Raw genomic sequence first — 17,143 nt, forward strand, 5'->3', positions numbered from 1 at the left:
GGCCCGTGCGTAGCTCAAGGCTCAATTAAAATTGTCTGGAGTTAGCGTGGCCCCCACCCACGTTGCTTTTTCTGAGCGCACTCGAGGCTTGAAGTCTGAAGATAGTCGATGGATGGAACAATAAGCAGTATCCTTGTCAGTGTTACTTTTGGCCCCTAGCTAAAGATATAATCTTCGCTTACTGCATACTGCCCCACTATTAGATTAACATGTATGAATTATGAACTGAGGTATATTCTTCTTTAGGAAGAAGATTTACATTGATTAAGGCAGTGCTAAACATAGGTGGCCAAGTTTGCCGTCCGCCGTGCCTGTGTGCCTAGAAACGGGTACTGTAATTACGAATACTGTCCTGTATCCCTCGTGGGATGGTCGTATGTTACTGCGTCGGCCAGTTAATCCAGTACATCGCCCACGCGGGTTGCATACATCCACTACTTAAACTTGGCAATATTCCCAGAGAGCAAGGATTCCTGGACCAGAACCACTGCTCTGCTATACACAATGGTCTTCGAAAATCCCAACCTCCAAGTTCCGCGCAACTGTGGCCGGCGGCTGATGCCCGCCGTGCTGGACGAAGTGGCCGAGAGCGATCCCCAACGTGTTTTCGTCTCAGTTCCCAGGAGCTCCAATCTAGCCGATGGTTACAAGGATATTCCCTATGGCACGTTCGCCAAGGCCGTGAACAAATGTGCCTGGTACCTGCGTGAGCAGCTGGGCAAGGACTCTATGCCTAAGACCATTCTGTACATGGGTCCGCTGGATGTGCGATACCTCATCATCATCCTGGCGGCGGCCAAGGCAGGCCATATGGTGAGTCTTTTATGCTTCATAACGTTTCTAGCATTACTAATTCCATCCAGGCCTTCTTTAGTTCACTTCGCAATAGCTTAGAAGCCCATCTGTCTTTACTAGACAAGAGTGGCTGCGACACGGTCCTTGTGCCCAGTCGCGCACCGGCCATCCTGAGCCAGATCTTTGCCGCACGCCCGATGGAGCAGATCGCCACTCCTGAAGTAGACTTCTTTTTTGAAGGCTTAGACCAAGTCCAGCCGATCCCGTTCACTCTGACCTGGGAAGAAGCCAAAACCAAGCCGTTCTGCGTACTACACACATCTGGCTCGACAGGCATCCCGAAGCCCGTCTTCGTAACCTACGGCACCTTCGCCAGCAACGACGCCCACCAGCTCATCCCCTCCCTCGGCGGCAAACCAACCCTAATCAACTATCTCTCGGGCCAGCGCCTCTTCCTCGCGCTCCCCGTCTTCCACGCCGCATGTCTCACCTTCACCCTCGTATTCAACATCTTCGGCGGCGTCACCTGCGTCCTCCCGCCCCCAGAACCCCTAACCGCCGACCTGGCCAACCAAGCCTTCCTCCACGGCAACCTCGACGGCGCCCTCATGGCCCCCTCCCTAATAGTCGACTGCTACAACCACAACACCTACTGCGTAAACATGGTCCAACGGCTCAAATTCCTCTCCTACGTCGGCGGCGCCCTCCCCGAAGAAGTCGGCAACGTCCTCACAACCCGCATAAAACTCATGACCATGATGGGCTCCTGCGAAACCGCCCTCCACCCCCTAGAGCTCAACCCCGACCCCGCAGACTGGCAATATCTCACCATCAGCCCCTTCCTGGGCCACTCATTCCGTAAAGACCGCGACGGCCTCTCCGACCTTATCTTCACGCGGGACCCACGCTTCGAACTCTTCCAAGGCGTGTTCCGCACTTTCCCGGATAAAGATGAATTCGCCATGGGCGATCTCTTCGAACAACACCCCCACCGACCAGAATCATGGGTCTTCCGCGCCCGCACAGATGATATCATTGCCTTTACCACCGCCGAGAAACTCAATCCCATTACCATGGAAACGGTCATTTCCACAAACGCAAAAGTCAAGTCCGCCGTCGTGGGCGGCCAGGGCCAGTTCCAGGCCTCCGTGCTCATTGAACCTTATACATATCCCCAGAGTAAGGAGGAAGAGGACCAGTTTATCCGGGATATCTGGCCTAGTATCCTACAGGCGAATCGGGATTGTCCGGCTCATGGACGTATCATGCGTGGCTTTGTGATGTTGACGAAGCCTGAGAAACCGATGCCCAGGGCTGGGAAGGATACTGTGCAGCGGCATCAGGTGTTGAAGTTGTATGCGGAGGAGTTTCGGGAGTTGTATGAGCGCATGAGACCGCATGTCAAGAAGGATGGCGTGGCTCTGGAGGTAGGGGAGGAGAAGGAGCCTGTGGAAGTGAATGGTGGTGGTGATGATCTGGATCGTAGAGTGGAGGAGGCCTTGCAGCGGGTGTTACCTGGGGCCGTTGAACGGGCTGTTCAGGATGTGTTGGCGCGGTTGCTTGCTGGGTTGACGGGGCAGTTGCCGGCTGTGGGGCCACAGAGTGTCCCTGAGAGGCCATCGGTGCATGTCAATGGAAAGGTGAATGGGGTAGCTGAGACTACTAATGGTGTGGAGGAGGCAGTCCAGACGGGACCTCCTGAGTTGAAGAAGGTCATTTACGACCAGCTGGGTGAGAATATCGATATCAGGGACATCAAGGATGACTCGGATCTGTTTCAATTTGGGTTGGACTCCTTGGTGGTTATCGATTTGACTAACGCCCTGAACACATACATTATCAAGTGGCGACCAGGGAAGGAGTTGTTGGAGCCCAAGGTGGTGTATGATAACCCAACCGTGGAACGGATATTGAATCTGGTTGAGGGTGCTGGCGAAGTATAATTATGTTTGATTAGTGCTAAACTGTGTTAATAATGCTACTATACTCCAATGAATTGTTATTAAGAACAATCATCTTGTAGTGATTCCCATGAATGCATTTGACTGAGATACTAGCTGTAGATACCAGTGTACGTTGATGGAGAATGGTCATCATGCCTATAAGATGACTGATATCAACTCTTATGATTACGAACACTGGTTCATTATCGTGGGGCCCATTTCCAATTAAGTGTTCTCCTACTACTCTCATACAACAGCATAAGCTATTTGTCCTCACTCTCAGGTCCCCCATATATGTGTATTCCGGAAGGAACTTCAATTTATATAGACACCAAGCCTGTATCAAACAACGAAGCTACATAATCCCACCCCAGAAAAGACCCTATACGAAATCCCAACCCCCCAAAATATACACACGAAACCCACCCCCTAAAAAACTACTAAAGTATCCCCCTAACCCCTCAGCCAAAACTCCCCCACCAAACCCCCAATAACGCAAGCCCCAGTCCACCACAATAACCTCTCAAACCACCGCCGGCAATCCTTTGGCTCCTCTAACTTAACCACCGAAATCATCCTCCCCAACACAACCGCCGAACCCCCCACCGCACCGCCCCAATACATGCCCCCAAACCCCATCATCCAGCCCGTTACTCCAAGCAACCCAACCTCCACTGCCGCCAAGCCGGTCAGCACCATCTTCGTCCTCCCCTGACATAACACCGCCATACTGAGAACCCCTGCCTTCAGATCATCCTGTAGATCCTGGTGCGCATACACTGTATCGTAGATCATTGTATGCACTACATACGACACGTACAAACACGCCAGAGCGATCTGGGTGCTTGAGTGGAGGACTCGAACATCCACTCCAAGAGACCCATACCCGATCCCCTGACTAAGAGCTAGGGATAGGCCCAGGACAAACTGGGGGAAATGTGTGATGCGTTTGCAGAAAGGGTAGAAGGCCATTGACGCGGCGAGAAGGGCCGCGGGTATGTAGCTGGTGGAGGGGAGAATGGATAAGGTTAAGATCCAGCAGAGGCCCAAGAAGAAGGCGAAGGTATGTGCTTGCAGGGCGGAAACGGCCCCGCGTGCTACGGGTCGGTTCTTGCATCGGGCGACTTGGCGGTCGTAGGGGGCGTCGAGGGCGTCATTGTAGGCGCAGGCGGAGCCGCGGAGGAGGGTGTTGCTGAGGGCATGTAGGATGGTTAGGGAGAGGAGGTGGGTGGGGGTTGGTCGGTGGGAAGGTGTGAGGATTGGAGAGGCGGCGGCGAGGAAGACGCCGATGAGGTTCGGGACGTAGGCGGCGTAGATACCGGCTGGTTGGTGGAGGCGCATCAGCTCGGCGTAGGGGACCAGGGAGGGGGGAAGGGAGGAGAGGATGTTGGTCTTCTTGGTTGGCTGTGGAGGGGATGGGAGTGGGGCGGTGATGTTGAGCTTGATGCTGGCATTTTGGGCCGGGGAAGACGTGGTTTGAGTGGTTATGGTGGCCATGGGGAGAAGAGGTGACACGAGGCCTTAGAGTATCAATGATGGTGTGCTGGGGAGTGAAGATGGCGAGCGAAGAAGAGCTGCGATATGGTTATCCTTGTATTTATATAGTTGGATTGATGTACAAGTGAACATGCCGTATCAATCTATTAGGGCTTATGGTCATGATACATGGTTTCTATGAGACATGGTACTGAGTCGGTATCGTACAGTTCTGAAAATTACGAGACGACTATGCCCCAGCCAAGAGTGTGATTGGGGGCTAATAATGAATAAATTAATATAGTTTATACGAGCTGGGGGCGGAGTAGGGCACGGGCGTCCAGGGATTATCATCAGCATATTAGCGGATATAACTGGCGTCTACCATGGTGCTGAGAAACGTCCCCTTGGCCAACAGCATCTCAAACCTGCAATATCGACCATGACGAACGTTGATGGCCTATTATCAAATCGCGGTGGCCTGAATGTCACTCAGGTGCTTGGCAGAATTCCGCCCCATGTCTTGCATCCAGCCTTGCATCGCGATGAGATTGATTTGTCCATGGCGGAGAACCGGGTTATCCGCCATGAAATTATTCAGTTAGCCAAAGCGGCTATCGAGACAAGTCTGCATTACGAGGTAGATAGCCGCCTAGCTGTATATCCCAAGGACCAGCCAGAGGCACTGCTGACCGGCTTCAGCATCTAGATTGGCCCAAGGGCTTTTTCGGCGATGCGACGTTGCTTGATCTTCTTGCGAGTACAGTCAACACTCACTTCCGCCCCCATTTCAAGGTAGCATCAGATAATATTGCTGTGACAGCTGGAGCAGCTGCTGGTCTGGATGCTATTTTGTACAACATTTGCAATCCGGGTGACGGTGTACTCGTCCCGTGTCCGTACTGGAGTGAGTGAGCTAGTTTCCCACGATGGCTATTGATGGTTACTAAATGTTTGAAGATGGATATGATGCACTCTTCGCTTTGCACTCCGAGGTCCGGCCTGTTGGTGTTGTGGTGCCCTCTCTCAAGGACTCTTTCGGTCCGGCTCTCCTCTCGGCGCTGGAAGAGTCGTACGAGAATGCACCTTGTCCGATCAAGGCGCTCGTACTCGCTAACCCACACAACCCTCTCGGTCGACCATACTCTCGATCAATCCTAGAACAATGCATGTCTTTCTGCCAACGGCGGAACATCCACCTTGTTTCAGACGAGGTGTTTGCGCTCAGCAGCTTCGCTAGCCCCGACTTTACGAACCCCGAGTCCTTTGTCTCCTGTCTAAGCATTGACCCTTCTCACGTCGGATGTGATCCGCAACGCATCCATGTCGTGTGGAGCATGAGCAAGGACCTTTCGGCAAGTGGCGTTCGACTGGTATGCTCGCTGTTCCCCGGTTCTGTTTCCCTGTATGACTGGCCGAATCCTGACCAATATTTAGGGCTGTGTCATCACCCGCAACCGGCCCCTTAGGGATGTTGTGGGACTCGTGGCGTCCGTACATGTATCAGTGTTGTCCACCGTCTTTGCGAAGGAAGTGCTTGCCTCACCACAGCTACCAAAGTTGTTGACTCTCAGTGCTACCAAACTGGCAGAGACATACACGACTCTGACGACTGCATTTAAAGCCACCGGAATTGAGTATTTCCCTAGCTGTGCGACGGTGTTTGTCCTCGCTCGGCTGGCACCCGATGCAGCAACCTGGGATGAGGAGATGCTCGCCTTGCGCGCGTACATGCAGGCAGGTGTAGCCATTGTGCCAGGAAGAGCATACCATATGCCCGAGGGGCAGAAAGGATGGATGCGCGTCACCTTTGCAGTTTCCAATGAGGATTTGGCGGAGGGGATCCAGAGGATCAAGAAAGTTTATTTGAGTCTATTAGAAGGTAGGGCTGCTATACTTTGACGGGCCTTGCAAGGACTTCTACCCACTACAGGGGTATTCCATTAGTAGCATGAATATAAGATTGCCCAGGAAGGGCACCGTACATTAGCCTTCGAAACTCAATACCTTCTCTATACATGGAATTAGCAGCGTCTCCAATTAGGTTCTGTCTTACTAATCCAACTAGGCAACAATAGGCAGCAGTGAGGGTTGTCCCTAATATATATATTAAATACCTGGTGGATATTGTGATAGAAGCACCCCAACCCTTGACATAATTATAAAATGGCTACCAATACAACCAAATCCGCATGGAAAGTAATTCCCATGTTTCAATCGACTTCAATTTCTCGCACTGTCCAATTCTACACTAAAATTCTGGGCTTCGAACTTGGCAGTGTTAAACCCGAAGATGACACGTCCGAATTGGCCTTTTGTTCCGTTTTCATGGGTAAAAAGGCCGACGCCAATTTCTACTTTTCAAAGGTTTCTGTCGAACAATTCAAACCGTCCGAAGCCATGATCGCACTTGGAACTCGGGAATTAGACGAGTACTACCGATACTTGAAAGGCCGTGGAGAGGTGACGATTACCGAGGACATTGAAGACATGCCATGGGGCTTTCGACAGTTCACTATCAGAGATCATGATGGGAATCGATTGACGTTCTTCAAATTCCTGGAGGGAGGTAATCCGGGTAAAGAATGAGAGATCTCAACCTGTTGTTAGTGTTTTAGCTCAGAAGTGAGCATTTGAACAGTGTTCTATACAGAGCCATATTTGCTTGGTTGCAGGGAGTGGAAGGCATGATTGCCCCGAGTTTAATTTACTCATAACTCTGTGCCGTTGAGAATGTGGGTTTACTGTATCAAAAAGTACGTGATATAGCTGAAAGCACACTTAACATAAGATATTCAAATGCATATGTGACTTGCCTCGATACTTTCACGAACTGAAGTACAATGCCTTTTGCGCAATCATATATAACTAGAGTACATTGACAAAGAGAAACATCGAAGGACACAGAAGAACTTTTGAGAAGCATGACCAGGTTGGGAGTACCTATAAAATTCTAAGAGTATGTTTGTAATTGTAGAGCTTCTTTACTCATTAGCTTATGTCGAAGCACGCGGCATGTAGCTTCCCTCTTTTCTTCATATTCTACGGTAGACACTTCTCTGAACCTCAGAAATATCCTGCTTCACTCGATAGAGTAAGTCTACATCCTATCCTCTCATTTTGGCATTCTATGTAATCGTCATAGCGAGGGCAGTATCTGTGGATAATATAACCTTGCTCTTAATGCTTCCCCGAAGGATAGCCTAGTGACAAATCAATACAGATCACTTGTATCAGCTAACGTGGCTCGAGCTGCAAGGGACAGTGCTATCGGACAACGAAAAGCGACATGAATCTCACCACTCTTTATGGGAACTGCCAATGAATATCTGTGCATAGGATATATTGTCTTAACACGTAGCCCTAGTGCCTTGGAGAGTACCTTCGCAAAGAGGCCGATTTTACAAGACCCATTGATCCGGAGTCAGGTAGTTTAGCTGTTACTCACTACTACTAGGCAGACATTCGCACTATAAAGTAGTAGATGCTGTTATGTCTAATTCATCTTCTGGACTGGCGAATCGACATATTAGCAGGCAGCGGTTTTATGCCCAGAAATTTATATTTTCCTATTAAAGTAATAGTTTCAATATAGTGGTATGTTATCCTTCAAGAGTCGACTGTTGAGAGTCGTCGCCACCCCTTCCAATGACGTTGTTATGTGCCTTCCGTTCTATACTTTCCCTCCGATAAAGTCGATTCAACCAACCCGTGAGTAGTAGAAGCGGCTACTAATTATCGTCACACTTTACAAATTCGATATTTGTGTTAGTTCATTATAGCCTGAGGTGAGGTGAGCAAGATGAGTTCCACTATTGGCCTTGTACGTGGAGATTATGAGCGCAACATCAAAATCACCATGATCTCCTTTTGGTTCCCGAAGCCATAGATAGGAACAGTAGGCCAATGCTAATCTCACCTCTTGTTCGCCGTCTTGTCTATCCGTAGTTATGGTTAGGGCTGGGTTAGTGTTGCCCTCTTCAACACCCCGAACCAAGAAGCCTAAAAAGACTTAGCATTGCCCATAACCACAGCTCAGAATTATGACAAAAGGAGGGTCACTAACATCATCACTCTATATCAAGTATATCACATCGTCTAAATCCGGAGCAAACCTAGATAGTAGAATCGTGGCGGTCCCCACTTACAGCGAACAATGTGTAGCGGGGATAAACGGGCGGCTCGTCGTTAAGCCTTACTGTTCTGCCGGCTCAGCCCTTGCTAAACCATCCTTCCATGGAAGACGGTGCATAATCAGCGTCTGGCCAATATTCGAGAGTTTTCAACATCGCTCAAGCAACTAAAAGACATATCGCACGCATTTTATCGGTGTAGATGCAGTTCGCCCCTAGTCGGAGTTAGTAGGCTTGGCGTAAGCAGCTTGCATTGCGGCGGACAATGGGACGGTGTGGGAGGGCCCACTCTACAGAGTCTTTATCTAGATAATACTCTCTGCTTATCCTATAGATAGACCGGACACCAATAAGTTGGAAGAGTCCACTAATGGACATCCTAGAGTCGAGTTTATGCAAGGTGCTGATGTGCCTTCCCGATCCGTTTCAAACGCCGAGATCCAAGTCATACGGGTCTGCAAAGTTTTCTTGTAGGGACTTAGGAAGTTACAGCTTGCATTAGTTCACCGTTCAAACTCACGATTGCATCATATCCTACTAGTATGCCATTCGGGGCAGTTCGTTCATGAGGTGGACTTCGTACGCACTTTACATTAGCACCACAGAGCGTCATACCTTGTACTCTGTACTATCGTAGTGTGCTATAAAGAATTCAGAATGGAGCCCCCTATACCCTGAGTTGCCAGATGATCACGGCCCGTCCTATGTCTTATCATTCTCGATCTTCCATAACAGTGGCAAACCGCCCAGGAAAATATGTCCGAAGCTGTTCTCCACTCTACCCGATTTACCCCACACTGTAAAACCGGTGGACTGTCATCAGAATATCCATTCATCTAATCTCCGGCTGCTTTGATTACTGCATGTAGAGCGGTGTAAATCCACACGGGTGGGTTTAGTATAAATACAGGGTAAGGATCCAGCTTCTCCTCCGTGTCTTTCACTATTCCTTACTACTCCTCGCTATCTCCTTCTCTATCGACTACAGCTGTACTTCCAATCATGACTAGCGACAGCAATTCTGATTACGTCTTCCAGGGATGGATGGGCCTTGACAAGGACTCCGTTGGTAACATGAAATGGCAGACCTATGAACCGAAACCATGGGAAGAAACCGACGTCGATATTAAAATCACTCACTCCGGTATTTGTGGATCTGATATACACACGCTTCGTAGTGGATGGGTTCGTATTATCTTCCCCTTGTTCCTGGGCAATCTTTTCCCCTTCCTCTTCACTTATAGCTACTAACACACTGTTGCCAGGGCCCAACCATGTACCCGTGCGTGGTCGGCCACGAGATTGTCGGTATCGCCGTGCGGGTGGGATCCGAAGTGAAACATGTCAAAGTGGGCGACCGTGTTGGAGTTGGCGCACAGTCTGACTCCTGTCGCAACCGAACGGGTAAATGCAACGACTGCTCTTCGGGGCGGGAGAACCTTTGCTGGAGAGAAGGCCGCACTGACACTTACAATGGCGTCTATTTGAACGGCGGCAAGTCTTACGGTGGTCACGCCGACTACAATCGTGCTCCGGGCCATTTCGTAATCAAAATCCCCGACCAGCTGAACCCTGCCCACGCGGCTCCGATGCTCTGCGGTGGGGTCACAACGTATACACCATTGAAGGCGAACGGGTGCGGACCGGGCAAGCGCGTTGGAGTGATCGGTGTAGGTGGACTGGGTCATTTTGCGATTTTGTGGGCGAAGGCTCTTGGCGCCGATCGGGTGGTTGGGGTTTCACGCAGGGAGTCCAAGCGTGCAGATGTGTTGAAACTAGGTGCCGATGACTACATCGCTACCGAGGATGAGAAGGACTGGGCTCAGACTCATGCCGCCAGTTTAGATCTCATTATTTGCACGGTTTCATCGCCAGATATGCCGCTACGGGACTACTTGGGCTTGCTGGATTCCTATGGTCGGTTGGTCCAGGTGGGTGCGCCTGAGGATCAGCTTCCTGTTCTTCACGCGTTCGACTTCATTCCGAAAGGGAAGTCGCTTTCAGGCAGCGTTATCGGGTCACCGAAGGAGATCGAGGAGATGCTGCAGCTGGCGGTTGAGAAAAATGTTCAGCCATGGGTGGTGGAACGGCCGCTCAGTGACGCGAACCAGGCATTTATCGATATGGACAACGGTCTAGCCAGATATCGGTATACACTTGTAAATGAGAAGCATATTTAATGCATTTTTAGACTCAAGGACAGCTGGAATGATATCTTAATCGATAAGAGCCTAAGAAGATATATCCCGCAATTAAAATATTTATGCACGTGAGCTGCTAAGCTCAATTAGAACAAGTATGTTTAGGGCCAGACTGACGGATGATCATCTCACTTCTGACCATCGATCGCGTCAATAATCAATGGCTGAGGGAATGAATTATGCGGGGAATAGATTGGAACTAAACCAAAACAGAAAGGTATAAATACCTGACATTAAAGTTTTGGCTTATATCCTTCCAAAATTCTAAAATTGGACAATTGACGGTTCAAGGTCAATTAAAATGCACAATGTCACGAACGCCACGCGTCAAGTACTGGATGAGCTCCGCATGGCAGATATCATGCAAGCTATTGAGCGAGGTCACATCAATGCTGCACAATCTCTCCTCGATGGCGTATCCCCTGATATACAAGACCGGACGGGCCGAACGATCTTCTCCCGAGCTGTTTCACTCGATTCAAAGCAAGATCTCCCAAATCATCTCAATGCAGAAGTTCTGTTTGACCTCCTCATTGCTAGAGGCGCTGACCCCGACCTCGGAGATCATACGGGAGAAACACCCGTGCACTGGGCGGCAAAGGCAGGTGATCATGAGATGGTGCGTCTACTCTTGCAAAAGGGTGCTCTACCGGACCTCCCAGACAAATGGGGCCGCACGCCATTATCTCGAGCTGCTGAGAGGGGACATAGCTTGCTTGTCGAGCGACTTTTGGTTGACGGCGGTGCGGATTCTAACAGTAGAGACAAACGCGGTCGGACACCGGTATCTTGGGCTGCTGAAAACTCACATTTACACATAGTGGAGACATTGGTTAACCATGGTGCCGATGTGGAGATCCGTGATAATGAGGGCCAGATACCCTTGTGGTGGTTTCTAAACCATACAGACCGAACTAATCCAACTGATCGAGAAATTGCCAAAGACTCGGTGGACTTCCAGCGGTGGTGTTCAATTCTTGGCCCCAAATCAAGCATAGAACCTGTTACCAAGAAGCGACGAACATTCCTGGCCTGGGCTTGTGAGCGAGGCGACCAGCAGCTGGTGCAGGAATTGCTCCGAACGAAGTGGACGGACCCGAACTCGATTGATCGCCATAGGAAAACGCCGCTTATCTATGCTTTGGAGTGGAAACACTACGAAATTGCCGACATACTTATGTCTGGGGTAGACCCGGAGAGAACGAAAAAGGACTGCGTGTCACTGCATCTCCTAATACGAGAAGGTCGATCCCGTCTATTAAAACTGTTCTTAGAGCGATACAAGTCCAATCTAAAGGAGGAAGATACGTACAGTGCAATCCCTCTCATGAGGATGGCCCTCCAGCAAAGTGACCGGCCGACCGTGAGACTCCTCTTAGACTACAAAGCAAGTACGCAGGGGCTGAGAAGTAGCGATTGGTTTGGACCCTGTAGCACATTGAGAGCGGCTGAACCTCTAGTGGGTCTGAATAAAGCGAACTGGGATGGGTATTCCTCTATACCAGTAATGGAAATGACAATCCAGGAGCGTGATCGCACCGCAGTTGCCACTCTACTCGGCAAACGTGCTCGAATTCTAGAGATCGAGGACGATGATGATGACTTCGCGCAGTACTCAAGCAACATCCAGCAGAGCATCGCCGTGGATATAATGACGTATAAAGACGGGCGACAGGCTGTAGAGTGGATTCCGGAGGACACATTCGACCAAAAAATGAGAAAACTGACAAAGAGCCCGGACGAGAGTCATCTGATGTGAGTTGAACTTGCCTCTATGTATATCATCTTAGCTGATTACCTTCCATCTGTCATCAGACTCTTTCGAGAGAACCAGACATGGAACACGTATTGCCAGATGGACAATCTCCCCAACGAATTAAGGTTTTCTCTGGGCAACAGAAGTCCGTGCAGGACGTTTAGTCTGTCCATCGTCATGCATTTCCAGAACATGAAGGCCCCCCAGGACTCGCTGGACGACAACAGTGGCGAACACCATCGCGTCCGAACAATTGAATGGTCGGTACTTGAAGCCCCTCCGAAAACAATTCACTACTTCAGCAATCTGCCATTTGGCTGGACCCCGCAAAGCGACTTGGAGCTTATTGAGCTTTTCATGCAAACATGGAAGGACGACTGGATAACCTTCTGTCGAGATGAAAGGAGAAACCTTGGGCACTTGGTAAGCAGGCGAGCGAGCAGATGTTGCTGAGGGCACAGAAGTTGACTGGTCTGGTAGCGATCGTATCAGCTGGCCGCTGCTGGAAAAGACGACTTCCTAATTGACGCTATAGCGGGAAATATGCAAAGATGGACCCAAATGCAATGGATGCTAGAAGATCAACTCAACCAGGCGAAGGAATTCGTCGCACAGTACCAAACATTCACCGAAAGTCGCCAGCTCAGCGAGTACATGGGTAAGATTATCACTACTTTTGAGCATGATGTTTCATGTCAGATCGATAAAATGGAACAGGGGATTAGGGACTTGCTTCAAGTGGTAAGCGGTTATTTCCTTCGCTGCGCGGTGGTGCTGAGGATCTAACTGTGATACGATATTGCGCAGGAATTTGCATGGGTGTCAATCAATGAAGCTCACCGATCGACTAGTCTAGCCGCAAGCATGAAGCGGATTAGCTGGATCACGGTAAGGTAATGAACTCCAGCTCACTTGGACGCTGACTGACAAGCCTAGTTCATATTCCTCCCTCTAATGTTTGCCTCTGTAGGTACCATGAACACTGATGCCATACTATTGCCTAACCTATATAGAGTCTTCTAGGAATGAACGTAGACATCCTCAAAGATGACCCGAGGTGGTGGTGGTTTCTCATAATCGGAGGTTCCCTGACATTTCTCACGGTATTCACTTGGATTGGTACCAGATTCACACGAGTTAGTTACCATTTGAATTGCTGAAGCTCGAAAGATGCTAACCGTCGCCAGCTTGAAACATGGCTAGAGCAAAGGGTATGGACACAACCAAAACAAAGGCCTTACTCCCTCGAGCAAAATATGAGGCCGTTGAGCAGATCGTTGCAGCATTAGCCGCCTAACCTGTAGTGAGCTGAGCTATAATAGTAGCTACAGTATTCCCTGACCATGTTCCACGGCCAACGTGCAACCTATGTTTTGAACTTGTCGTCACAGACCATTATGTATGGCATTTCTTGTTGCCATCAGCATTCCTTTACCTCCTAGACTCTATAGATCTTTGGGTGGATTCTTTCTACCACTGACCTGCTTTGTTATGACTGGCTGCTTTACAGGCCCCAAACCTTCTCACAATCTGCATCTAGATGTCTACAAGAGCTCATTGTCCATGTTCGAAGAGCTAATCTAGTATACTTTAAATGAATAGAGTTATATCGAACATAATAATTGAAAAGGCCACATGGTATTCTTATCTGTTGATGTAATGTTAGACTGTTGAAGTCTTTACCTTGTAACGTTTTTATATTCTACAATCCCAGCTATTCGAAGATTTCCCTAAAATTCCTATATAAGGTATACCTTGAAAGAAAATTTATTTTGGTATTTGAGTAGCGGTTGTAGGCTAAGATGGGTAGGGAGTTATTAGGTACTAATATTTTGTAGATATAGGAGATTATTATACTCTTAAGATACACTGTTCATCGTTCTACCCGAACTAGTAACCGATTAGCGAACACCTCGACCCAATCACTGGTAATTAGAGAGTCGCTAGCCATCAAATAGTAAATAAATAACTATTCATCAATGGCCACTATACCTTTCGACAATCAAATGGATGTGTCATAGTAATCATCTCAACATCGTATATAAAGGACCAAAACTCCCAGTCCAGAATACTACCAATAGCTACATCCTTGCGAATCGTAAGAGTTAATTGGGAACCCACAAAGCACTCCCCAAGCCTCCCCACTGGTCACCTGGGTTTGGCAAAGACCAGAGGTAGATTTCAGGTTCGGAAGTTCTGTTTCTCTGGTTCTTGAAGAGCCCGTTGCCGGCTCGGGCTCTCGAGAGTTTTATACTCCAGTTATGGTTCTAACCCTAAAGGGTTATAATACTTGACTATAAGCGCTGGACATGGGGGCTTGAGCTGTATGATTCTTAGTTGATATCAACGTAGAGTTGCTAGTACAGCTACAATGGTTATAAAACCAGTGAAAGTACCATAAGAATGCTTCCTTGGTCGACTGCTCAACGTTAAAAGGTTAAACCTGTCTGGAAACCTATAACAAGAATGGGATTCAATGCCATCGTCTGTCTCTCAGTTATCCCCAACTATGCATCCTTCTTGGGCTCATGTTTGTTCTCGGACTTTTCAGCAAACTCATTTGTAATGCATGAGCCATTGGAGACTGTGGTTCTTTAGAGAGGGTACCTATGGTCTGCATGGCCCAACTCGGGGTTACTCTCGGTATTGTTTTATATTCAATGAAATCAGTAGCAATGTAGAAGGGTCACTTATACGCGCTTACATATTGCTTGAAGTCGTCTCACTTCACTGGTAGTCTGTGGTTTTTATGGATGGCACCAGAGCATGTTTGAAATTGTGCGATAACCACACCTTATATATCCTGGCCAGTATATGGCTCTTGTTATGGTTTGTGAATTTCTCCAATAGATTCTATGTAAAATCCGTAGAATTATTCTGGGTCCCATTCTAAGGCACGATTAGACCCCGCGCAATAACGGCAAGCGGAAACCGTAGCCCTAGCGGGTATATGTCAGAGAATTGAAGTATCAGTACCCATTTCTGTCAATCCAATAAGAGCGAAGGTTCTTATCCCGTGATTGAATGTCGTCTTTTGAATTTACTGGTGTACACTTCAAGGTTTAGCTGGTGTGAAGCTATAGTAAGTAATATTCTAATTCAGAACAGAGGGTATCAACTAGGTCAGCCTGTTACATCCTTACCTTTCTTTCGGATCGCATATCAATCTTTACCCCTGCCCTGGTCTATTAGGGGTATTTGCTTTGTAAACTTCGTTCATACGTTTTACAAATTCATGCATATATCTACAAAGTGTCCAGGAATGCGTTGACGCGGCTATTTCTACTACATCCTAGCCAATATTCAGAGTCTATCGGGGAATCCATGTAACCCTCCCCAAACCCCTAAATCGGCCTCCAGGCTTGATTCAGCCCTTAGTACTAGAACTACTTGAATATAAACCCTCAAATGATGCATCAACTGATTTCTTCATAGAGACTTTAACACGTCAGCTACAATAGCCATAGGCCAGTACTGATACTTCAAAACTGCCGACTGGACTAAGTGCTTGATTCAATAGTAATGCCTGCAGAGAAACGTAATATAAGAATAGGATCCTAGATCACTTATTCTGCATTCTTTCTCCGAACGCTTTAATGAACTCTATCCATTGCAGTAAGTACAAGCAACCAAGGTTGAATGCTAGTTGGGATTCCAAGAGTAACATACCGCTAAATGAGACTTTACCATCGTGATTCTCATCCAGCTCGTTAATCCATAATTCGGCCTCCTCGTCGCTCATATCAAGACCGTGTTTTTGAGCAGCTGCAATAAGCTCTTTAGGTTCGATATAACCTAATTGGTATAGTAAATGAGTCGTGTGAGTCAGTAGTTCTATAGCGAAGGCACTTACGGTCACCGTTGGTGTTCTTTTAAATTTAATGAAATTAGCAACAGTTGCGTGGATTGGTCACTTCAAACTTGTATACACTCACAATCTCCCTGAACTTTTCCCTCCAATGGTTAATCTCTTCACGTGAGTAGCGGCCCTGTCGTATAGGTATGGCATGTTAGACTAAATAAGGAAGTATGACTGGGTATGATCTTACCATTTTGTCTTTTATGTCTTGTGTTCTGGATGGTATTATCTCACTTGGAGGACTGCGGTGTTTCACCAGGTCTTTGTTGGGATTTGCGCGACAACCCGCATTATATAGCCTGGCCAGACATGTGACTATGATTTATGGCATTAGCTTCATCCAATAAATGGAACTCCTATAACTATTCTGGATTCATCACTCTTGAGGCATTATTGGACCAATTACGTGTGTGCCGTATTGCTAGATGAAGCGCGTCATGCGAAGTCGGCAAGTACCCGATCGTACATACAAGTTCACCAGTGGAGACCGTAGCCCCTCCGCCAGCAAGTTCACTGCAGGTCTGGTCAAAGACGTGCTGCCAATGATGGGTTGATGGTCACTGAATTAGTGTAAACTTTGCCGAGGAGGCTGAGCATATCGGTTATGGGAACGATCTGCATCTGAGCTGGTCTTTTGTTGCGGGGCAGATGTCCTAAGCGATAGAAGCAAGGGAATAATAATTCGGTGTTCTAAAGGATCATCGAATCTGAGATTCTCCGTTGTGGTATCCAGGGTAGTAGTGGATGTAAGAGCGAACCAATGGTCGACGTGTCCAAGACCCCTAATGAAGCTGTAGCCAGCTGAAGTGAGGGGTATCGGCATACAACAGTGCAGCTTTAGTGTAAATAAAAGTTCCGACGATCAATCGACCGATTGATGGCAAATGATTTGAACCACGGTATCGCTCCGCTCAGTGACTGGGGGCAACTACACCTCGCCGAGGCGAGCCTACATTGATCATGACGGATTGGGCGGTTGG

General features: G+C 48.3%; 6 protein-coding genes across 6 annotated transcripts; 4 read left to right on the forward strand and 2 right to left on the reverse strand.

Annotated features, from left to right (window-relative positions):
• Nucleotides 1-306: 306 nt before the first annotated feature.
• Nucleotides 307-2,738, forward strand: BDV38DRAFT_290100 (thioester reductase domain-containing protein; the record flags this gene model as incomplete). The annotated part of the gene is made up of 2 exons (XM_032061405.1): nucleotides 307-813; nucleotides 864-2,738. Exons 1-2 carry the CDS (start codon nucleotides 505-507, stop codon nucleotides 2,736-2,738), a joined length of 2,184 nt encoding a protein of 727 aa, XP_031907561.1. The 5' UTR covers nucleotides 307-504.
• Nucleotides 2,739-3,191: 453 nt separating this feature from the next.
• On the reverse strand, nucleotides 3,192-4,235 carry BDV38DRAFT_288651 (4-hydroxybenzoate octaprenyltransferase; the record flags this gene model as incomplete). The annotated part of the gene is made up of 1 exon (XM_032061075.1): nucleotides 3,192-4,235. The coding sequence occupies one exon, from the start codon at nucleotides 4,233-4,235 to the stop codon at nucleotides 3,192-3,194; it is 1,044 nt and encodes a 347-aa protein (XP_031907562.1).
• Nucleotides 4,236-4,656: 421 nt separating this feature from the next.
• Nucleotides 4,657-6,803, forward strand: BDV38DRAFT_290104 (pyridoxal phosphate-dependent transferase; the record flags this gene model as incomplete). The annotated part of the gene is made up of 5 exons (XM_032061406.1): nucleotides 4,657-4,854; nucleotides 4,917-5,121; nucleotides 5,175-5,587; nucleotides 5,652-6,096; nucleotides 6,415-6,803. 5 exons carry the CDS (start codon nucleotides 4,657-4,659, stop codon nucleotides 6,801-6,803), a joined length of 1,650 nt encoding a protein of 549 aa, XP_031907563.1.
• A 2,546-nt stretch (nucleotides 6,804-9,349) lies between these two features.
• On the forward strand, nucleotides 9,350-10,527 carry BDV38DRAFT_275909 (NAD(P)-dependent alcohol dehydrogenase; the record flags this gene model as incomplete). The annotated part of the gene is made up of 2 exons (XM_032058112.1): nucleotides 9,350-9,532; nucleotides 9,613-10,527. The coding sequence occupies 2 exons, from the start codon at nucleotides 9,350-9,352 to the stop codon at nucleotides 10,525-10,527; spliced, it is 1,098 nt and encodes a 365-aa protein (XP_031907564.1).
• A 362-nt stretch (nucleotides 10,528-10,889) lies between these two features.
• Nucleotides 10,890-13,841, forward strand: BDV38DRAFT_290111 (ankyrin repeat-containing domain protein). The gene is made up of 7 exons (XM_032061407.1): nucleotides 10,890-12,303; nucleotides 12,460-12,727; nucleotides 12,797-13,045; nucleotides 13,112-13,192; nucleotides 13,241-13,270; nucleotides 13,318-13,440; nucleotides 13,492-13,841. The coding sequence occupies exons 1-7, from the start codon at nucleotides 10,898-10,900 to the stop codon at nucleotides 13,591-13,593; spliced, it is 2,259 nt and encodes a 752-aa protein (XP_031907565.1). The 5' UTR covers nucleotides 10,890-10,897; the 3' UTR covers nucleotides 13,594-13,841.
• Nucleotides 13,842-15,866: 2,025 nt separating this feature from the next.
• BDV38DRAFT_288656 (EF-hand domain-containing protein) lies at nucleotides 15,867-16,554 on the reverse strand (the record flags this gene model as incomplete). Its single annotated transcript, XM_032061076.1, has 6 exons — nucleotides 15,867-15,907; nucleotides 15,974-16,099; nucleotides 16,158-16,173; nucleotides 16,240-16,293; nucleotides 16,354-16,462; nucleotides 16,544-16,554. 6 exons carry the CDS (start codon nucleotides 16,552-16,554, stop codon nucleotides 15,867-15,869), a joined length of 357 nt encoding a protein of 118 aa, XP_031907566.1.
• Between the last annotated feature and the right edge of the window lie 589 nt (nucleotides 16,555-17,143).

This window comes from Aspergillus pseudotamarii, assembly GCF_009193445.1.
Source record: "Aspergillus pseudotamarii strain CBS 117625 unplaced genomic scaffold BDV38scaffold_108, whole genome shotgun sequence".
Classification (NCBI taxonomy): Eukaryota; Fungi; Ascomycota; class Eurotiomycetes; order Eurotiales; family Aspergillaceae; genus Aspergillus; species Aspergillus pseudotamarii.

What these genes read in the sequence shown, in the direction of transcription:
- BDV38DRAFT_290111 (XM_032061407.1), top strand. Translation starts at nt 10,898, where the DNA reads ATGGCAGATATCATGCAAGCTATTGAGCGAGGTCACATCAATGCTGCA. An exon ending in CCGGACGAGAGTCATCTGAT is followed by an intron (nt 12,304 to 12,459) that starts GTGAGTTGAACT and finishes AAGTCCGTGCAG; the next exon opens with GACGTTTAGTCTGTCCATCG. An exon ending in TTGGTACCAGATTCACACGA is followed by an intron (nt 13,441 to 13,491) that starts GTTAGTTACCAT and finishes AACCGTCGCCAG; the next exon opens with CTTGAAACATGGCTAGAGCA.